Below are 23,614 nucleotides of genomic sequence, written 5' to 3'. Positions count from 1 at the left end.
CAACGGTGAGTAAGGAAGGACTTAGCCATCTTAGTCATCACAGCTCAAATAATGCAATAATAACAATAAAGGTACTATAGAGCAAAATAAAGAAGTGAAGGCAAACTTATGTCAAACCAAAGTTACAGATACTGCTTAATGATTATAGAATATGATTTGAATAGCTGCAAGCATGTGTATGAGTGTCGGAGTAAGACGACGGTCAGACTGGAATATCTCAACAACTATTCGATGGATTTCCATGACATAAAGGATGCCCACAGTATGAATCCCATGATTTGTAACATATCCTGTGAAATATCTTAACATCTACCAGATGGATTAGCAGAAAATTGTGTACATTCATCATTCTCAGACAGTACATGCTAATGACTGTGGTGATCCTCAGACTTTTACTCTTTCTCCACCATGAGCTTGGGATTCATGGTTTCCTGTAAAATGTCTCAACAACTATTGGGGTAATTGCCATTAAGTTTGGTATAGATATTTATATCCCACTTACGAATAATTGTAATAACCATCATCAAATCAAAAAGTGAATTTATCCAATACTTACATTTATGACCAAATAGATGCAAAAATAATAACTCCCATAAGCCTTGCCTCTACTTTGTAAGGCTAATTATTAAATGTTACCACACTAAACTAAGATAGCAAACATGGTGAACATTACACCTGCTTAGCATCCGCATGTAAGCATTGTCATTAACATGTAGCTCAAAGCACCAGTGCAGCCTCACAGAGCTGCTAGCGTGGTTGCAGAGCCTTGGTGTTGTTGTCTGTCGTCTAACAAGACTGATAACATATATATTAATGATCTCCTAAGGCTAAAGCTTTTGTTTCTCAGCAATATACACTTGCTTTTTTCATTTTGTGTGTATTCTTAGTAAATGTCACTGGAGGGATGAAACAATTTCAACCAGTTGTTCGGAGCTGACTTGATTAAAGATTAATAGGTTATGTCTCCTGGAGTTTCAACAACATAATGTTGCAAATCAATGTCTCCTGAATATTCTTGGGACCTATTCTCATCTTTCTCCAACCAAACATTTGGTCGCCATCCAACCTTTTAAAAACAATGTACTACATTCCCCAGCTCCCTACCACAGCTCCCACAGCCAAGACTTTCATGAGAAAAAAGAAGTAAGGTCAGGCAGTATCCACCTTCACCATCCCATTTTTTCTTTTTATCTCTCTAGAGTTAAATCATGCTCATCCCTCCAAAGTCAGGTCAGTATTCAGAAGAGTTTGTTTTCTGGCTCTTACTGACATGCTATGAGATTTTATTATGATTCCATGGTGTATATCCGATGAGCTATCGGTCTTTTTGTATGTGTATATATTTGAGTAATTCCACTCCCTGTGTAGTTTGTCCCAGAGGAAGCTCTCTGTCCGACATGAGAAGATTAATTTAATTATCACGCTGATGAGAGCGGAGCTGCTAGAATCTCATATTTGTTTTTCTATGTAAATCTTTTTAAACATGTCAATGTGTTAGCAGTTTAAAAAATATGTTTTTATCCTCTCCACCAAATCCCTGGCCTTGAAACTACAACAAACGGTCCTAAACCATGGGTTGCAACGCTGCTAGGGCCGCAAAACTGTTTCTGGTTGGTCTCCACATGACAAAAGTTTTGGTATGTTTTAATGACCCTCTTCCACATTCTGACAGCAGATTTACTCAATAGAGATCCCAATCTTAACAAGTTCACCAACCCATGATGTCAAGTTACAGAATGTGGTCTCTCACTGTGGCTCATGTCTTTTGTTTTTACGTCGCTGCTATCTTTTCTTTTGACAACCTTGTGAAAACATTACTTTGTGTTTGTGTCGTAGGTTAGGGTTAGTTGTTGAAATTATAGCAAAGGCTGCCAGATTAAACCTCACAGTGTTATGAATATGTAATACACACACTTGGCTTTTTCTTTTGAGGATAGAACATACAAAACAAATCATTAAAGATACTTGAGTAAGGAGTGAACACGTGACAAAAGAATAAGTCCAATGTTTGAACAGCCTCAAAATGCTTTTTAATAAACAATAGTGGTACTTCACATATCATTCAATACTCAGAGACAAACAAATACCAAGGCAGGAGAAGCATGACAGCCTTCCTTGAGTGTTAAATGCTTTTTAGAAGTTTTAGATACTGTGAAAACTCTAACAAAAAGTCAAAAAGGCCTCTTAAATGCATCTGTCAAGGAAAAGCTTCTCTCAAACAAAAATAATAGACTGTCTAACTACTAGTAGCTACAAAATGCCGGATTGCTTGACTTGTACTACACTCTCAGTCCTGAAATAGAAAACACACAGCATTATATAGTCGCCACACAAATCAAATTACCCAGGTTGAGAGGTTGGCTGTGAGTTCAGACCACAGTTGGGTCTTTTCCACTACAGGAATTTAACGACCCATAACCTACAGCTTTCCTGATTCTGAACTTTTTAAGAAGCATGGTTTGGTTCTGCTTTGTGTTTCCACCATGTTTTACAAACCATTGAAAAGGCAACACATGGGACAAATATTCGTGAGCTCTTTGGTAGGCTAGTAAAGTTGTGTGAAAGACAGCGATAGAATGCATGTGGCTAATATTGATTTCCTGTTTGTATGTTATGACATCTAAACATCAGTATCATTAAATTAATGGAAGGCCCCCAAACACAGAGAGGTTTAAAGAAAGGACTAGAGAGTGAATGAGACAAGCACCAGACCAGCTTCCACCTCAATGACCAGCTCTCCAGTGCTGAGTGCAGCTGTTGGTCCCACCCTCTCTGTCTGCTTCATATCATCTAAACTACCTGCTGCTTGATTCTCACCTGAATCAGAAGTTGTGGAGGTGCAGGTGAAGAACGAGTGAGTGTTCCAATTGATGCTGCCCTGGCTTCAGCACCACAGACAGCACCTTAGCATTGAGTTCAAATCTGACCTGATGGCCACAGAAGGAACTATAGGTCAGAAAGGTGCAGAACGGGTTTTTGACATATACTGCACTGTATATACTCAGTGAAAGCATTTCAGAATTTAAAAACTAAAATGAAAATGTTCTTAGCATCATAAACATTAAAATCCTACCATTGGTATATGTTTAAAAGTTGCACTTTTTATCAAGTTATCATGTGTGATATTCGTGTGTGTGGACCATCAGCAAGGCATAGCCAGTGAGAGACACCAAAAAAATGCTTCAGTGGCACCAAGTAGGAAGCAGAAAAACTGTTACTGATATGTTTTCTACAATTCCTTGGGCTTCAGTTTTATTACACAATCTACCATTCTGTGGTTAGGGGTAGCTGTATAGAATTGACCTGTGCTGCATTTGTTCTTTAGCAGGAGAGCTTGTGGTTTCATTGTAGTGAAACAGTCCTCTCTGTACTGAAGTGCTACATTGCACTGTGCACTACGATGTCAAACCAGTCCAGACATCAATTGCATTCTTGTTGTCTCAGTTAGACTGCACTAAGCCCACAGTCACTGGTAGTTTCAAGGCACTGTAGTTGTGGTTACGGTAGGGGTAACAGAGGTCTACTTTTCTCAGTCAGCCTGTGATCAAGGACATAATGCTTTTTGTTCACATACATGTACAGTATGTGTGTTTGTCTGAAATAATATGATATGTATGAGTTGGGCTCTACTACGCCGCCATATGGCCTTAAACAAGAAAAGGGGTAGTAAGAATTGATGGATTGCTGGATAGATATTTTTAGGAACATGCTGTGGGTGAAGGTATGTGTCCATATATTTTCTTTGCGTGTGTGCAGTATACTGTATGTAAACAGCATGTTACAATAGCTTCCCTCTGTTGTAACTCTACAGAAGCCCAGGGCAAAGTTTTGGGGTTTTTTAGACTGCGACAGGGTCTCTGTCCTTCCAAGGGTCCTCGACCACTGACTCCTTCATCGCCCCACCATGCGGTTTCCAACCTCTCTCCTTTCAGACAGTACTCCTTTTGTCAAATCCCTTCATTTGGTGCAAACACTTGCCGCGTCTGCGTCTCCTGGAACCCTTGAGGCCTTGGATGTCTAAGATGCCTTGGTAGAAACCAGAGGGAGAACTATGGAACAATGTTAGTCAAGCATAAACCTCTTAACGTCTCTTCTGTCAACCACCGACCCACACAATGCCGTCTCTCTGTACCTTCTTCCAGCTCTAAAACCGCTTCTTAGACTTGCAAATCTGGGCTTTGATGTTGCACTGCCTTGCTTCTTTTGTCAGAAGGAGGGAGCCAAGGAGGAGAGAAGCATTGCAGACAGCTGTTAAAGCCACCATAATTCCCTCATGTTACATGGGTTAGCCCTCACTGCCCTGGCAAGGATGCTGATGTGTCTCTCTGTTCTCTCTTAAACTCATTTATGCTCTTTTTTCCCTCTCCCTGCAATTCAACTTTGTCTACCTCTCACTCTTTCTCTCTCATAGACAGTCTTTCTAGAGGACAAAGTAATTCATATCCTTTTGTTATGATGTCTGCGTTTAAACCTGTTTCTCATTTGTTAGGTGGCTAGCGAGCTCCCTGGTCACAAAGTAATTTCACCAGACAAGACAAACCTCTGTTCCATATCCCTTCTTCCTCGTACATGCCCAAATAACACCCGTCAGACTATTTTCAAACATTCAATTTAGGAAATTGATTTTGGATCATTTTTAGGTTTCAAAAAGTAGATTTTTATGTAAATCTTGCTTTAGGTGAAATACGGGGGTAACCATCTAAGACCTGCCACAACCTCTTCAAGGCCTGTTGTTGCAACTAGTGATGAAAGCTACTGGTGTTTATACCTCTTACCCATGTCTCCAATTTTCTATTATAGTCTGAGTGGGATAGAATGAAGGAATGGTAGTTATGGGTAGACAACCAATGACCACTAAGGCTTTACATCCCCGCTGCGGACAGACACTTAATTTGTGTTATGTGCACCCAGGCACATTCCTTGTAGAGGACAATAGACAGATAATGGTTACAGTGGCTCATTCTGTCTGCAGGAGGACATGAATTGGAGGGCACTGGTGGTTGGAGTGTGTCTGAGTGTGCGTACATGTGAGAAAGGGAAATATTTTGTGTCAACGCAACAGTATGTGTTCCTCCATCCATCTGTGTTTATTCCTGGGTTTGTCCTGACACCCACATTATCAAAGCAGATGTTTGAGTGTTTGCCATCCAAGTGAGGTAATGACTCTCTGTTTACCAGGAAGTTAATAGTCATTGCTTTGGTTATGACTGACTGCTATCTTACAGTCTTTTACAGGAATCTTTTGGATTAATGATCTTCTCGTGGGACAGGATTAAGCAACTGACCCGGCAGTAGACATGACATCGTACCCATGATGGAATTCGAATGGTTAATTGACTCACCGAATATAATTTACAGTTCAGTCGGGTGGAGGTGGTATTTCTCAGAAGTTAACACCATTTCAGAATTTGTCAGTCCCATGTTTGGGTTTTGCATTTAGTTTCCATAGCAACCGGCAAATCTGGGTGATGGGGTTTCAAAAGGTTCACATGGTACCGATCTTATGATAAGACCCTAACATGGCCCCAGCAGAATCTGTGTGGATTTTAACGTCATCATTCTGACCCTCTGATATTTGGTTTAGTAGCCAGGTGTTCCTTGTTATGTTTAGGTTAGTCACAATTTCAGCAGAGTCTTAGAGTTAAAAACACATGTCAAAGTGTCATTACGTGCTCAACATTCAACAAAATCCGTAGGCTTTGAGATGTTTCAGCAGATTGGATTGTGGCAGGGTCAGTAAACCCAGTGGTAATATGGTAATGTACAAAGCATATCATAGTTACACGCAGCATTCATCATTGCCATGTTTGACCACTACAAGGTGAGTAAACTCTGTGATGACTGGGGACATTAGAGCAAAGAAGGCTGGAATTGTTTCAGCTCAAGCACGAATGGACAATATCATTGTCAAATCAATCAGATGATTCATCTCCATGGAACTGAGATGAATCATCTGTAGTTTAGTTATATTAGTGTATTTGGGCAAACATGTCACTGTTAAGCTTCATGATGATATGAAGACTGGGATGTACTGTGGAACCCAAAGGCATATCCATTCAATTCATATCTAAAGAACTGGAATGAATAATTCTGGATTTACGATATTAATGACTATAAAATGAGTTTGACTTAAGTGTTCCATGAAATATCAATAATGTTGGTCAAGAAACATCCAAAAAGTTTGGAAGAATGCGTGTATTTTGTTAATATTGTGAAATTTGTCCAGAGTTGTTGTTGGAAGAGATACAGTAATACATGACCCTGGTCAAACTGTATTATCAGTGTACAGATAAGAGACTATATATACAGTACATTGCAGTCACACAATAGAATGCTTTGTGTGGTTACATCCAATCACTCCAATCACAGTTTAATAATCCTCATACAGGTCACTTTACTTCCAAAGCTGGAGCACAGTAATGTGCTGGAAGCAAACAGTCCACCATCAGCCAGCTATAATCACAATCACTCCCTGGGGGATTTAAGAGAAAGCAGGAAAAATTTAAGATTTCAATTTCACATTTCTTTCACACTCAATACCCAACTTGGGAAATGATCATAATGTGACAGATGAGTTCTTAGTTGGTTTTGGACAACTTCTTCAACCCGGCGCCAGTTGCTTAGAGTGAGTGTAGGAGTTTTCTAAAAGATTTATTTGGAAATGAGATAAAAACTTAATTAGCATCAGAGGTTACAGGCTGATAGCTGGTTTCGCTCAGTGTTGTTTTTCTCAAGATACTAGCAGATAAATGTAATAACATTTTACACAGTTGATAAAGATATTGTAGAGTTTCTATTGTGAACTAAACTATATTTCCAAATAAATCATGTTTTCCTTTTATTTCAGTCCAGTTTTGTTTGTCACTTTGTCAAGTCATCACACAGTACAGACAGCCTGGGGCTTCACTGTCATGTAAGGCCTCTGGGGACATTTCTTGAAGTTTGTGATCTTCACATCCTCCACATTCTAGAAAGCAGATGTGACATGTTTTAGGGCCACCTCCATGAACATGAAAAACTAAGTGAAAAAAATACATTTATATGATTTTATAGAAGTGAGTGCAATGAACAGTTAAGGCTTATTCATGCTGTTTCACCTCTATTATTACTGTTCCCTTCAAAACGATACATAAAATAGAAACATTTGAGTCTACATCTGTCTAATTCTTTATTCTCTGTTCAGTTGAATGTTAGTGCCAGGGTTAATCCGTGTGCATGAAACCAACACATGTGGCTGGCTGGGCTTGCTTCAGCATCACAACAGTTGGATAAGTCACAAAGAGGCAAAAACGGCGTCTTATTTTTCATTCTTGTTGTTCTACGTGTCCAGTTCGTCTGTGTCACTGCTGGGGTTTTTTTTGTTTTTTCTTCTTCCACTGTTTGAGTCAGAGCAGTGATGAATTAAAACAAGAGAGGCGGTCGCCATTTGAAGTTTGAAGAAAGACATTATTATGACTTCTCCTTTAAAGGTCAAGTTGAACCACAGGCGTGATAAAGTGCGGAGAAAGAGAGGGAGGGACACAGAGGTTAAAGGAGAGAGAAGTGTTGAAATAACAAATCGCTCCTCACAGATGTTGCTGGGGCACAGCTGAGATCTGCAGTTGGCACACCACCCCATATTTAACCAGTCCCATTCAAAATTTTCATGACTGCAACTAATGTCGGGATCTTCAAGCAGCTTTTTAAGTTGAATGCGAATTAAAAGGTTTCCGTTTATTAAGCAAGTGGGAGCTGAATGGCAGAAAAACCCACATTCCAGTTCTTGTCAAAGTTTTCTCAAGCCACCATGATCTTAACTGGCTTGATTATAATGTTAGTGCTGTTTCAGGGAATCATCTAGGTGTTCTCCACCCTTAGGCTTAACCTTAACCTCCGCCACCTGGCTGTTTACACCACTTTGCCACTTTCCCTGTGAGCAAGTCCGCTGAGAAGGAGATCAGGGAAATGATGTCATTTCCACTCAGCCGACAGGGAGGAGTGACAATTTTGAAGAAAGGGAATTCAGGCTTTGATTAAGAATGTTATTGTAAAGAAATCTGCCTTCAAACAGTGAGGAAAGACTGCAGCGGAGAGAAACATATAAGGTCTTGACCAGGGTCCCCCCGTGCTCTTTGACCTCAGGAGTAATTTGTTTTTCTTTAAACAGATTGGCTAAATGTTCGGCACATTGAAGCGACGAGCCAAAGTGTAAATCTTCAAAAACGCTTCTCAGTGTTTCAATCTGGTCGTTGCTCCTCTGGGAGAATATTGAACCCCCCTCGCTCCCTCTTCTCTCGGTCACATACGTTCTTTGTCTCTCTCTCTCTCCTCTCCCCTCACCGTCTGACTGTTGCGAGTTGAAAGTTGTGTTGGCAGCAGGGCTGACACACAGAGTTCAGTCAGGTGGAAGGTCACCCTCGCCGCCTCGGGAGAGGAGAAGGCTTTAGATCTCCCTACATATTTATGATTCTGCTCCCGTATTGTGACCATAATCTCATGACAACATTCACATTGTTTGACAAATGAGTTTCCTAGTCATGTAGCGCCCAGCATCCTGTGGTGAGAAGTGGACAGATAGTCTGTGAATGACCTCACTGTAACACAGATGTGCTTTATGGACATTTGACCAGCCCACTTGCCTTTTGTACTGCATGCTTTTCGATTGCTTTTATGGTTTCCATGCTCATTAAGGATGGGTGGGCACGTCACAAAGGCCACAGCTATTCATGATACCTTAGGATAAATATTTTCATACCAAAAAAATGTTTATTGTGGATCTAGCAAAGGACAGCTACAACATCTGTCTGCACAGACTGTTTGTAGATACAGATGTAGTTATCTTAGAAATCAAGCTCCTTTATATATTTTCATCCCGACTACAATGTTGTGGTCCACATAACAAGAGACTGTGTGGAAAATGGTCGGAAAATGGTCACCACTGAAAGTCAAAAGATAGGGCAGCGTCTGTTTATTGCTGTCCTCCTGAGTCTGTGTTTACACCCAGCCACACACATGGATGTGCTCCACATTTGAGTGATGGATATGAAGCTGAAAAGGTTGAGAGCCAAACTATCTGCCTCTTATTTAGACGTGTGGAGAACAGAGCCTTCCACATCCAACCGCACAAGTACACACACACACACACACATACACACACACGCAGCCATAATGAGCTTCCACATCAGCTGTTTTCCACCAGCCAGTTTATTGTGTGCGACCTTCCATTTCTGCTTCCAACAGCAGCAGGCTTGCTCAGCACCAGTAAACAGGAACTTTGTTGTTCTTATCCCCCCCCCTACCAAAATCTTCTAAACAAAGAATCTTGTTGTTTACTTGCCTTTTGCTCGGGGATAAATAAAGGGCAAGAAGACTAACCTCTGATGTCTGGTGTCTTCTGTCTGCGTTTTTGTGTGTGTGTCCTGCTCTGTCCCATCCTGCAGCTGCTCCACATCTGCATCGAGGGTTGGGGGAACTGGCGCTGGTCGGAGGCCTTCAGCGTGGACAACGTAGGGACTCTGCTGAGGACCATTCACTACAAAGGACGCACTGCTTCACTCATCATCAAGGTGGTGCAGCTCAACGGTGTCCAGAAACAGGTACATTTGTTTTTTTTTTAATTCAGGTTGTCACCGTAATAACAAACCCACAACAAATCAAATATAGTAATCACATTATCTACATTGTTCATCCAGCAAATATCATTTTACAAACATTAGAATTTGTTATATGGAAGAAGATCCAGCATGAACCTGTAACACATCTTGTTAGTGGTTCAGAATTACACAGAAAGCAGGAACCTATTTGCTGCATTGTGCCTGTTGACCACCATGTGTCACTTTGGAAGCTTGGCCTTTTTCCCAGCTCTCATTTTGGGATGAGCACTTTTGAAACCCCTAGTTTTTTTCCATTTATATGTTATGATTTAGTAGTTGCTCGGCTAACAACGGACTGTATTCTGTTGTTGTCAGTTTTTGTAATCATGTTTTATAGCACTAAAACAAAATCTTATGAGTTTAAAGCCATCCAAAAACACAATGTACCCCATCAATCCACAGAGAAGATCAAAGGAAATCATAAACCATCGTAAACCAAATCATAGCGGTGAATCATGTTTGAATTTTTCCACAAATACAAGGCAGAGCTGTTGTATTCCTGAAAATGTAGAGATGCCATCAGATTATGGTTGTGACACTTTGTTATGTAAACAGTGTCAAGTGTTGCACATGTCTCCCACTCGTCCTCCAGACAAAACTGATTCGGCCTCTCGCATTCCTTCCTCTATCTGTCCCAGACACCGCTTACATCTTGCTCCCATTGGATCCAATGATAGGGTATGTGCCTTGGTCACATCCAATTCACAACACAAAGCCTCAGAGTGGGACAGTTGCTGCCACTACAGGGAAAGTTGGCTCCCGCCTGTGTGAACATACCTCCTCTGTTTTTTTTAGGGGGGGAAGTGGGGAGTTCATCCTTGCAGTGTCACCCACAACTGTACTCTTCCTGTCTCTGTATTTTATTATGATGGCCTCCACATTATTCATAGTGGTACCTCATGTTGACTGCTGTTGAAAATCGCCCTCATATAAACCGTATACACACACACATACATTCTCTAAATACGTACAATCACATTGGGCACACTTACATACCTTTAGAAAGCCATACATGAAGGCTGAGGCATTGGAGCTGCAGCTAATGATTATTTTTATGATCAGTTAAACTGTCATAAAATAATGATGCCCATCACAATGTTCCAATGAAGTCCAAGGTGATGTCTTTTAAATTACTTGAATTACCTAAAATGTCTTACATTTACAATCACATAAAGAAGGAGGGAAACATTCTCACATTTGAGAACTGGAACTAGTGTACGTTTGGGATTTTTGCTTGATAAAGGACATAAAGTATGAATAAGTTACCACAATTTTGTAATTTTTTAATTTATCCACTAAACAATGAATGGACTATTCAGTGCTCAGAAATGTACATTTGTCTTTTTGTGACTCATTTTCTCTTTATCTCTAAACGTCTTACTGCTTTATTTGTTTCTAGGGCTCTCAAAATGTTTTCTCTCTCATGCTCCCTAAAACAGACTTTGTCTCATTTTCAATTTTCTTTTTCTTGTTGCACATATGTGTATCAACAGAGAAGGGAGGAGAGGAAGAGGAATATGGGCAGTCAGGGCAAGAAAGTGTGTTACTGTGTGTGTACATTGCAGCTAACTGCTGACGAGCGTGTTTTAGTGACTGGATATCAAGACATGATTGATGGAGAGATTTCGCTCATTAGGGGCCGAGATCTTTCTCTCCACCATCATTATCAGTCCCACAACCTGCGGCAAACACACAGCCACGAACACACATGCAAAGATATAAACACACACTCACATAGGGTGGTGGAAACAATCAATCCTGAGCACAATTTGATGTGTCAGTCCCAGATGAGAGCTCCCCGGTGGTTGCTGTGGCTTGGCGTGTGTGTGTGAGACTATGTATAAGATTGTGTGTGTGCGTTTGGCGTATAAGGAGTGATAGACAGTGACCTTGGAAAGCTGTCAGGCAGTGAAGAAGAAAACAGGCTCCATAGAGCAAATCCTTTGATAAGAACAGAGACAGCAGTAGTGCAGCTACAGAGGCATCAGGTCCTGGGAATCATTTAGAGCAGGAGGCAAAGTTGGATTTGAAGTTGTGCTGATTCAGAGTTCTTTCAGATACACCACAATTCAATTTCTAGCACCGATGATCTTTGTGACAATCACACATTCTTCACACAGCGATTGGGTGAGGAGTTGAAACACATGTAACTTTTCTCTCAAGCTCTTTTTTCATGTGTACAACTGAGTGCAATACCATGAATTCTTTCAAAGAATGATTGAATGATTGTCACTTCTCCTGCCTCCCTGTGACAGCTTGTTTTTCATCCCACCTTGAAGTGTGCTCACTCTAAACACCTAGACTCACTTTTGCCCTTAAGTCCAAAAGTCTCAAGTTTTTCAGCGTCCCTTACAGATGCACCGTTAACTTTATCAAGATCTAGAGTCCAGAATTAGTCGAACCCTGCTCTACTTTGTGGTTAAAATTCAAACATTAACTGTCTCTCTGTTATATCAATCGCGATGCTGAACAGTGTAGATACAGCAATGTTTGTCAAGGGATAGCACAACATCTGCTGCAATGAGATGAATCATTTTATTCCTGTGTCAATTTTTCCCCCCTGCTCTTCAGGTAATAATATGCGGGCGTCAGGTGATGTGCAGCTACCTGACTCAGGACATCGAGTTGCGGGTGGTGCAGCACTACGTGGGGCCTGACGGTCAGACAGTAGTCAGAGAACACTGTGACTGCCTGGAGGCAGGGGAGAAGTTGCCGTCCTACGTGCTGGAGGACGCAGAGATGACAGAGCTGTGCGTGAGGGCCCGAGGGGACGAAGACTGGTCCCAGGATGTTCAGCTGGAGAGGAGGGACAAGGGCAGCAACAGCTCTGTTGTACAGGTACAGTAAGACAAATAGACTTGGGCTGCAGTTGGAACTGATTTTGTACAACTGAGACTTGTCTGCATGCTCTTTGCTTTCACAGGCAATATGAGTTGTTTTAAATGTAATTTTTAACACACTTTGATATGGATGTCATATATGGGCAGATGGAAAAAGCACATTGATATAGACCGTAGCAGCTCCATAGCGCATGGAGTTGTCCACATGCCAGCTGCTGAATGTGCTAGCCAGACAAACACAGATAGACACACACATCGCAGACATCCCCACTTCCAACAAGCTCTCCGTCCACATACACACACATGTTTGGAGCTGGTGACTGGACCACCAACTGTGACCGGATCCTCTTCTCCTGGGTGGCCGCAGTGGCAGAGCTGCTTCTTGCTGTTGGAGAGCAGATTGAGATCGTCCCCTCAGATAGGCTTACAAAGGCCTTCCACTTTCCAACCCATAACCCAACCATGTTGAGAGGCAGAAATTACAGTTTATGCTCTCTCATAACAACGCTGGCCATAGACAGGAAACACTAGCTGATATGTGGGCACAGGCAGAGGCTTTGTAGGCACTTTCACACCGCTGGATTAGCGCCAGATGATCTCTCCTTCCTTCTTCATTCCCCGCTGTTCTGGCTCTTGTTCTTTATTTTTCTTGTTCTCTGTCTTTGTTGGTCTCTCTCTCTCTCTTTTCTGTTTTCTTTCTTTATGAGCCCCGTGCTGTTAACAGCTAGTCATTCTGCTGCTCCAGCTTCTGTGTGTGGGTCTGAACATCTCTGACTTCACTCCAACCTCCGCTGTTATCTCTTCTCCTCAGATCAGCCATTCAGTACACATATGGAGGTTTGGCTCCGAATGAGAGAGCTGCCTGGACTAGTAGCTGAGTCCTTAGATCTCTCTATCTCTGTCTGTCTCCTGCTATTTCACTCTCTTGTTTCCTCCCTTTCTTATACTCTCTCGCCCACACACTGGCTCACTCATCTATCTTGTTGTACTTAACTCCTCTTCTTTATTTACTTCATCCTCTGGCATCCAGCTCGTCCACCTGTTTCACGCCGTAATTCTCTCCCCTGTCCATGTCTGCCTCTTTTCTCATCTGTCTCCTGATTCTCCGTATCAGTAATCCATCTGAAGTAACTCCTCTTCCATATCTTACCTTCCTCCTCCCTTACTTTTATTATCTTTTTGCTCTTGTCCTTTACTTTTGACAAAGCACAGGAGGTCGTTATGACCTTCTTCCTGTGGTGAGTGTTTTTGGTGGATCAGGGCTATAGAGTATCTCTTTGCCAAAATTTCACTCCCTCATCCCAACAAGGCTGTTTTGCAAGAGCCTTTATATTAAAACTGAATGTTCTCCACTTTGCTGTCCCCACCAGAAAATGAAGTCCCCGGTCTGTCATAAACTAGACCACTTGTAATGTGCCTTGGCATCGCAAGGCTCTAATGAGGAGTGAGGAGTAAATGGGACAAACACCAGTGACACATTAAGAGTGTTCGGCCCTCGGTGGGCACATTCTCAGCCTTTAAATCTTGCTAAGATTTAACTGCCTTTAATGGTCTATTATCTGGCACTAACAGTTGTCAGTCGCCTCGGCCATGATGGTGTGTAGCAGGGCTTTGGGGAGATTTAACTTTTAACTACTGGAAGAAGCCAAGAAGCAACCTTTTTTTAGGACAAAATGTGATAATGCATTACTGATGGAGGTCATAAACATGCCATCAGAAGGTGAAAGGAGACAAAGGCATTTAAGTCACCGTATTTTACTTTCTAACACAGAGAAGGTGCTCTTGAGTGTACTTGAGTCATGTTTTTTTTCTTGTTAACCCTTTGAAATAAGGGTACAGTGAGATATCTGAGGCACTGAAAATCCCCCAATCTGTAACAGTGTGGCTTGTGATGAAGTGATGAGAACACCAATCACAAGCAGCTTGTCTCCTTTCAGGTGCCGTGTTCCAGTGGCTCTTTGCTATACGTGTGGTGTACTCTCATCACTATTGAACCAGATTCTCACATGCAACAGAGAGTGGTGAGTGTCCTAAATGCACGCATACTACACAATGTCTATTTCCACATTGTGACACAAAATAACCATAAACCATAAATTACAGCAAAACACAGAAGGGGGGTGGGAGGGACTGACCAGAAACTATTTATTCATTGAATTCACAGAAAAAGTGCTGTATCGTGATATGTATCGTTATTGTGGTATGAGTTTTTGGTAATATCGCACAGCCCCAATTTGTTGTTATTTGTGGGTGTCACTGTTGCATTAACACTCACACTGATTTAGCTCAATGTGGCCATTATAGCATAAATTATAGCATTGGTTTCTTCAGCTTTTCCCAGGAAGCTATATAGTTATATTATGCAAGCAATGGTTTCTATTAAAAAAACAAACACAAAACACACCTATCTTATCACCTAAAATCACAAACTGGGCTGCAAAAGAGAAGATAACTCCATTTCCACCAACTGAGATGACAACTTACTGATATATGCTTTATAAAATGAGAAAGCATGTCCACACAGAGGAGGTATTAAACCAAACCTCAGAATTCTGTCTTTGTCACTCTTGGTATATTTTGACATGAAATAATTACAGACCATCCTGATTTGATTTATTTGTATTTACTTGGTTGATCTGTATAGTTATGTTAATTCTAGTTGTGATATTTCAACACTTTGTCTCTCTGCTACTCAGAGCTGCCATACTTTCAATCCCAGTGTAACATATTGAGATTATTAATTCACTGATTAGTCCAAAATGTGAAGATTCATTGCAGTCAAGTTATTGGACATCCAAGGTTTTCATCATTTCATCATCACTATTCAGCTAACTGTTCTTGCCAGTTTAAGCCTGTTTATTCAGAGTGTGTGAGGTCTCTCTTTCTGACTGTTGTTCTGCATGGATTCTCTGTTTCAGGTGGTTTTCAGTCCACTGTTTGTCATGAGGAGTCACTTGCCAGATCCAATTATTGTCCAGATAGAGAAGAGGAGCCTTGGCCTGAAAGAGGGTCAGCTGATACAAGGACAGGGCCACCAGGAGCCCCTGTTAAACACTGAGGCTGACCTCACCCACCACCTCACTTTCCAGGCCAGGTAAACAATCATATTAGAAAATGACAAAACCCATGTAGCTGAATCTATATACTGTATACTGTACATTAGGTCCATCTATCCCATAGTATTGCCCATGACATATTTACAATAAGTTCCCACCCACCAAGATTGATCTTTTAAAAATGTATTTTTAAAAGTCAATGACTCAGTGACTCACAACAATCTAACCAGTTGGCTAGTTTCATTTAAATTCCATCTTATATTAATATCAACACAACTCAGAATCTGTCCTCATGACTGACACGGAGCTTCATTTGACACGTCATTTGTTTTCATCCGTGCTATTTGTACATAACCTCGACTGTTGCTGATCATCAGGACAGTTTAACTAGACAATTTAGTTCTTTCAAATCAGTGTTAAATTATGTCATCAGCCACCAGCTCATACAGCTGTAAAGGACAGAGCCTGACTCTCATCTTCTGTAATGGGTTTTTTATGCTTCTATTCAGCAAAGAGGGACAGACACTTACTTAAGATTCTCTCACACCACATTCTGGTTTCCTTGAGCCAAAATGAAGACATGATCCAGTGGGATCTAGGCACATTTCAGGAGAGCAGGAAGCCAGCTTGGCAGCTGCTGAGACACAGCTCCAATTCCAACATGTCAGGTTTGGCCATAATTACACTTCATTTAAATACATGCCCTAACAAAGAGCAGGTTTTTGGCCCCACGTTAGCTCCGTATTTGTCCTTGTGTGCCAGTAGGGAAGATTGTATGTGTGTATGCACACATGTTTATGTGGGTAGATGAGTATGTGCATGTGTGTCCTCGTATCTGTGTGTGGTCTGTGTCTGTCATTGTCTTGGTTAGCTATGTGCCAGTTTAAGTGTGACAGTCGCCACTTCATCATGGGCAAGTCTGTCACATACATCACTACTACGCCTGTTACTCTGTCCCAGTTTGTCAGTGTGTGTTCACACTTGCTCATATTGTCCATATCATCCTGTTAGAGACAGCTTTTTATTCAGTTTCTCATCATAGGTTCCACGAAGCTGATTCATTTTTTTAGATATTCAGTTGTATCAACATTTGCCTTAAAAAGAAATGCCATCCATCTGTAATTCATCTGTAGGTTATATGGTCTAATAAGATCACTACATAACATCGCCACAATACCTCATGTACATGTCATGTACATATAAATGCGGATGCTTTGTTCCAAAGTGTCTTTCGATAACATGAGTGCATGTTTCAGTATGGGTGGCCTCAGGGGAAATTAGTACCACATGCACATTCTGCATTGTTGTTGTTCCTACTGTATTTGTTATCTGTAGATATGTAATCTATGTTGTTTTGTGCGAATCTACGGAACAAAAATCACGCTTTTGGTAGCAACATAGTGGTGATCTGAATAAACAGAGTAAACGTTGAGTGTAATTGACTCCCCCTGAGAGAACTTTTTTTTCTGTAACTGTTGTGTGTTTAGATATCTGGTCACAAAGTTTGTTTTGATTTCAGCTGCCATAAAGGAACCACAGTGGCCATACAGTGACTGGGAATATATTTGGCCCCTGTTGTTGTAGATAAATCCTTTTCATGTGCGTAAAAAAGCAAGCTCAGAAACAACTAAGTGTCTTGTCTCCCTGGATTGCAACCACAATGCTCCTTGTGTTTACGATGCGTCCCTTGCCTAAACTGCTTCTCACTGCACAAACTTACATATAACCCCCCCCCCCCCCCCCCCCCACCCCCACACTTCTTTGTCCCCCCAACTCAATCCATCCCTCATCGCTATCCATCGTCAAAAAACACACACAAACTACAAGCCACAGTTGTAAACCGTACCTTCGCACACATACACATATACACATATAGTCCCCCCAAACCCCAAACCTCGGATCCAATCTTGAATGTTCGCTGGTCAACAGCTCATCTTTCCTTCCTGTAATTACACATAGTTGTGGCCTCTAATGGACGAGGTAGAGAGCAGAGCTGCGGTCTGCGACACAAGAGACACAGACAAGTCTTAACCAAAACCGTTATGTCCTGCTCTCCTCATATAGGCCACCACATTAGAAAAACTAAGGGGTTACAATCAGAAGCCTCTTCCAGTTTCCCCCCCTCAGGAACTGCTCTGGATGAAAAGCTTCCTGTCAACACCTTGTCCCACTCCTCTGTCTTGCCCCACATCCATAAGCAATAGCCCCTGAGTTCCTTTTATAGCACAATGGGCTCTATTAATAAACTACTGCTTTGGGGTAAGGGGGCTGCTTTGCTTTAGCCAAGTGGAACTGGATGCTGCCCAGAGAAAGAGAAGAAGCTATTACAGTGTTTGGATTGAGTTATTTTTTTCTTCATGTTGCAAAGCCATAATTGACCAGTGTCTGGGGCAGAGGTATCCAATAGGATTATTTACTGCTGTTTAGCTTTTTCTGTGATCTTTTTGAAGTAGTGTTTGTAAGACAAGACATGTCAGGAAGAAAAAAAATCCAAAACAAAAGGCGGATTAAAGGTTCTTCGAGGTTTCAGGGTAAAAGCAAGTTTAGCCTGGGGGTCACAGAACAATAGGCACAGTCAGCTGCTGTCAAGAGGTGTCTTCTTCTCTACAGAAATAAACAAGACTAGGTCAAAGCCTAGTATATGGCTGAACCGTGCATGAAATGCCAGAGGGCTTTTAATTTGAAACAACAGATACAGGAAGTGGCGACACTCGGCCGAGGCGAGTGATGAAGATACACCGTACATAACTTCATCAGTCAGTCAGTCGGGGACAGACATTCAAGTTTATGGAGCTGGCCCCACTGCTGCGGTCCAGCCAAAAATATGTTTGAATTGTTTCTGGCATTGAATAAGTAAACATGCCTCCAAGCCAGATTTTCTGACAAAATACACAGCAGGGGTCAAGATCCATGCGCCTTTGCGACCTTAAGAGTACGTAGGATCTCGCTTCACGCAATTGCTTATCACACACACACCAAGAAGAGGAGATAATCAAGATAAGTGTTATCAGCTGGTACAGTGCCTACTTGGCAGGAGGAACTGCACATTCTTGGATCAAGATAGCACATTGGTTTAAAGTCCCAGAGATTTAACAGTATATCACTTGTGAAGTATGATAGTATGATATTTTTAAAAATTCTGACACAGGCAAATGAACAGAGGCATCACAGGTAGTTCCAGAGAAATCTATAATGATTTTATGTTCTATCCCTCAGGGAGGAAGAAGATGCTTCCCAATGCGCTGTACCAATCTCCACCAGCCTAATCAAACAGATAGTGAACAAGAACGGAAACGAGGACAACCTGGAACACATCCTGGCTGACTTCTATGGTCCAAAGACTTCCAATGACCCACCTTGGCCTTACGTCACCAAAGATACTGACAGGTACTCTATTTTATTTGTTGAATGTTCAGTGCCTCTGTGAGAATGTGTCCTTGCAGCTAAACCGACTTGTAGGAGTAAAACGAATGTTCATGTGCTTATAAAGGTAAGTACAAATGTGGTGAGTCAAAAATGGTCATCTTTCATAGTCCTCTCCCTTTGGAACAGAATCTTGAGGGATGAATAAGGGGATGCAACACAGCGTGGAGTAATAATGACTAAGTTGTGAGCCTCACTTGATTCATACTGTCCACCATTTACCCAAAGTAAAACTCCTAACACCTTTTAAAACACCCAAACCATGAGATGTATTAACAAGACATACAAAACAACCAACACACTAAATGACTATAAACAATCCAGCATATACAATACAACAAATACACTAAATAGCATCAAATCCCAGGCTGAGAGGCGAGAAAAGCAGTCCACAAAAACGACGCCTCTCTGACACAGGACCCTGCAGCATGTACTGTAACCTCTTCCCTGGGCCAGGTGCTCCTCATTGTGGACTGATGAGGTGTAGATGACCTGTACCTGGCAATAGGCAGGAGAGGAAAAGGACACAACGCACAGGCAATACAAACAGCTGTAACAACACTTTGCAAAAATGATGGGTGCCCAAGCTTTCATCCTCCCAAGACACCGTGACACCTCTGTGAAAACTCAGCATCTATTAGTCTTTTATTCATTCTAGCACTTTTGTGGCAAGCATTAAATTTGGCTGTGAGTATTTCATAACCCAAAATTGCATCAAAGACCCACCAGTGTGTTGTTTTTGTTAATCGTAGGCCTCTGACAGCATCCTTCTTCAAAGCACAGAGTTGAGCAAGAGAGTATTTAATGAGGGAGGCTTCTCTTTATTGTCGAGTCTTTGTTCAAATAATAAAATGGTTAACTGCAAAGACAATGCAGAGCCACGCATCAGACGTTAGCAGGGATCCCACTGCCATCCCCACAGACCGGAGATTAAGTCTCTCTGTCACAATCCCGCTTTCTCACACAAGTCACGGGGGCTTTGCATCCAGTTAAAAGTTGGCACAGGTTTGCAGAGCGTACAGTGTGTAATAGTGCGTCTATGCGAATGCGTATGCACACATGTGTGTTTACGCGGCTTTCGCATGAGTTTACGTAGACTGTCGGGCAGTGCGCACACATGAATCTGTCCGCAAATGTCACTCTGGGAATCATCTTTTGTCACAAAGCAATCACATCTTGATAGCAGCGGTAGAAGTCGTAGCCACATGCTCTCCCACAGGCTCCGAGTTACAAAGAGTCCCGGCAGATCTGCTGGACATGTGGGCCATATGTCTGCCTGTGGTTGCCCGGGTTTTTCTGCTCTCTATACATACGCAAACACACACACACAGACACACACACACACACAGATTGTTACCCAGCGTATGTGTGTACACAATCATCACATAACAAACGCACACCGCCATACACATCGCTCACCTTTAAATGTCTCACATACACACACAGCGTCTCAGTGGAGGCACTGGTTTGGTGTTGGGTTTCTTCTGTCAGTCCGGGTTCTCTCTCTTCTCTCTGATCCATCCCTGAGAAACAAAAGCCCAAGGCCAAAGCACATTTCCCATCACGGAAAGTGGCAGTTTGTCTGTAACCCAGAAATCTTGCTAGGTTTTTTCTTCTTTCTTTTTTTTTGAAGGAACATTAGGAAAATATGGTAAGAGAAAGAGGGGGTAAAGTGCCATTAGAGGATTAATAGCACTGATTGCTTCCTCCAAACACTCTCAGAAGTTGGACAGCAAGTGAAAACCACAGTTTAATTAGTATATTTTTCTTTAATGTCGATAACAGTGATACCGTTTGCTGTTTGGAGAGAAGGTTCAGTCTCTCTGGCACAGCGGAGAAACCAAACCAACTGAACTCCTTGGCAGGGAGTGTGTAAATATTGTGTCTTTAAGGGGCAGAGGAAGTTGAAAGTGGTAAATGTTATTTTTCTTTCTCTGTAGAATTTTTAATGGCAGAGGGGCACCTCCGCAATCATTAAACAAACATCTTGTAGTGGTTGGAGTTGGTGCGGTTGTGTGTGTGTGTGTGTGTGTGTGTGTGCTTGTTCAAAGCAGTGTGCTTCTCAGAATTCACACTTCTGAAACCCTCCAACTCCAAGGTTGGAGGGTTTTGACAGAAGCTGCTGAGCACATTTCTTTCAATTACCTTTTTTTTTTGTGAGCTCTGTAATGTGATTTATGAGCCCTGCACTTAGCTGCCCTCAGCCGCGAGGTCAATGCCCTATTTAAAGACATACAAACACAAACACCAGTTAAACGTTAAAGAATAACTATCCCCAGTGCTTTCTTTTGGTCAGTTTCACAGTGGGAGTCTCTGGGCGTGCGACGAGTTTGATTATGGTAAAGGTGGGCCGAGGAGAGTCGAGGCGGCCTTGGGGGAGAGGGAAGACTTGGGTCGCTTTTGATGGCTTTGAACTTCAGAGTAACGCTGAGAGAACTGTTTGTTTGGCTCTCTTCTGGCACTCAGGGCTGTTTAGGGTTCACGAGACCATGATTGCCGTGAAATGACTGCTGTGTCAGTGGATCGGTGGAAAAATGGTTGCGTGTTTCTCTGTCTGTCTGCCTGTTTGTCTGCGTCTCGACATGCCCATGTGTGTTCCCAGATGCCTCGTCAACTATTCCCCGTATCTGTTTGTATTGCATAAGTTGTTTGCGGACTATTCCTCTCTGTGTATTTGTATAGCCTGTCAGCGTGTTAATGGTCTGTGTAGTATAACAAGTATAAGAATTGTTTGTTTTGATAAGACACATTTAAATGTCTGTTTAAGGGTGTTCTATATTTGGCAGAGTGTAGAACATGGCTACAGCAGAAATGATATCCTTAACCCTGGTGATTGAGCAAAATGAGTTTATTACTAAGCTGATCTGACAATAATAGTTGTTTATCAATACTGCATTACAGGTAGCTGTGTGTCTGTCTCTCTGTCTATATGTATGTCATTATGGCTATGTGTCTAGGGTGAAGTGTTTACAGTCCCATAGGAAAGTAGGAAAAAAGCTCAGCACAGTAGACATTTGATCAGCGTGTCGAGCCTGCTCGGCTGTCGTCTGGTTTAGCGCACTACATAGAGCAAGACATCAACACTGTCACAGTCGGTTCATTCATGCTTAAAAATGTATTTATTCATTTTATTCCACTGGCTCTTTCTGTATAAGTGGATCCCTGTTTATTATCTGTTTATTTTATACTGGATACCCGTCAGCCACTGTAGTAAAATTCAATTCCCATAATCTGAATGCCAGTAGAGTGATTTCTAAAGTGATGTGTCCTCTGTGCACAGGTCAGTGCTGGAGCCTCTTGCCCAGTGGGACAGTCCCATGCAGGTGAAGTTATCCTGCTGGAAGTCTGGTCTGAACACCCTGCTGGTGGAGCTGCTGCCCTGGGCCTTGCTGGCCAACCACTCCCAATGGGACCTCTGGCTTTTTGAGGGGGAGACCATCGTACTGCAGATACCAGCCGGCAAAGTTATTGTACCACCCAACTTCAAGGTAAAGTGCCATCTACAATACACATACCAAGCAGAGAAAACACTGAAAAAGAGATCCTGACGCTGGATAATGTAACTCAGCAGCATCTATACTTCCACTACCTCTCAAATTCCCATGACTGTGTTTGGAATCACTCCCTATTTCACTCACTGACTACTCCCCATATAATGGACCCTCAATAGTTTACTTACTGAATTGAAATTTCAGCCACTAATCATTGGCATTTAGCATCATGACTGACAGCTGTGGAGTCGCACACATCTATAAAATGTGGGGCATTGCATTGTTGGATTTGTTAGCGGAAAGTAGTGTACATGACATGAACACTGCTTCTTTGTTTTTTTGTCTTTGACTTAATAAATCATTAAGAACATTAAACTGAACTTTATATGTAAAAACAGAGGAGTGCCACTTTAAGTACTGGAAGTTTTCTGTCCTTTTTTTTATATACCACTTACATTTTTTATATAATACTTACACACCATTTAATATGCTACATCAAAAGAGTCTTCTTACAAGAATGTCAACTTTCAAATGTTTCCCATTAGGTCAAAACTAATTCTGATTCTGAAAGACATTAATAGACTTTCCAGATTTTTGGCTTTGTATGATCTACTATGATATTCCTACTGCACTGAAGATATGTTTTGTCTTTAGATCAAGACCAGGGAGTCTTTCTTTTCATGGCAGGATAGCCTTCATTATGAAAGCAGCTCTCTTCTCATTTCAGTTTTGACTAATAAGTACAAAACCTGAGATCATTCTCCAGAGCTACATTACAACAATATTCCCTGCCTCAGTCTTCATCCGCAGCCAAGCTCTGTCACTGTATACTATAAGCATGTCTTCTCACTGGCTTCTGAGATCAGAAGAAGAGGTCTGCAGATGGTTTTCCCCCCGGGGAACATAACACACACATACACAGATTTCTCTGCCACTAACTAAGCAGGAAGGCAGCATATCAAAGAGCAAGTGTTGATACGGTTCAGCACAAAAAAGCAAAATAAAAAGTTGTAAATGTGTAATAGTCTGTGAAACAGAAACAAATACAGCATTGTTTCCATAGCACCCCGCTATTTATCAAACCACGACAAGTGGAGAGAGGACTTGGTCTCAGCTGCGACTCACAGTTGATTGGTTTATGGGAGAGGGATGGTGTTTGATCGGCTTTTTTT

The 23,614-nt window shown here is 41.8% G+C and overlaps 1 protein-coding gene across 2 annotated transcripts in view; it reads left to right on the top strand.

The window, feature by feature from the left end:
* The window catches only part of LOC133984086 (intermembrane lipid transfer protein VPS13B-like), a 325,432-nt gene that overhangs the window by 284,339 nt on the left and 17,479 nt on the right, over positions 1 to 23,614 (top strand). For both annotated transcript variants that reach the window (XM_062423340.1, XM_062423339.1), the window contains exons 47-52: positions 9,420 to 9,575; positions 12,204 to 12,470; positions 14,410 to 14,493; positions 15,391 to 15,566; positions 18,745 to 18,915; positions 22,232 to 22,439. In XM_062423340.1, coding sequence (XP_062279324.1) covers positions 9,420 to 9,575; positions 12,204 to 12,470; positions 14,410 to 14,493; positions 15,391 to 15,566; positions 18,745 to 18,915; positions 22,232 to 22,439 — 1,062 coding nt within the window. The remainder of the gene's footprint in view (positions 1 to 9,419; positions 9,576 to 12,203; positions 12,471 to 14,409; positions 14,494 to 15,390; positions 15,567 to 18,744; positions 18,916 to 22,231; positions 22,440 to 23,614) is intronic.

This window comes from Scomber scombrus, chromosome 7 (genome assembly GCF_963691925.1).
Source record: "Scomber scombrus chromosome 7, fScoSco1.1, whole genome shotgun sequence".
In the NCBI taxonomy this organism is placed as follows: Eukaryota; Metazoa; Chordata; class Actinopteri; order Scombriformes; family Scombridae; genus Scomber; species Scomber scombrus.
Note: the sequence above shows the minus strand (reverse complement) of the source record. Positions and strands in the feature narration are given on the sequence as shown.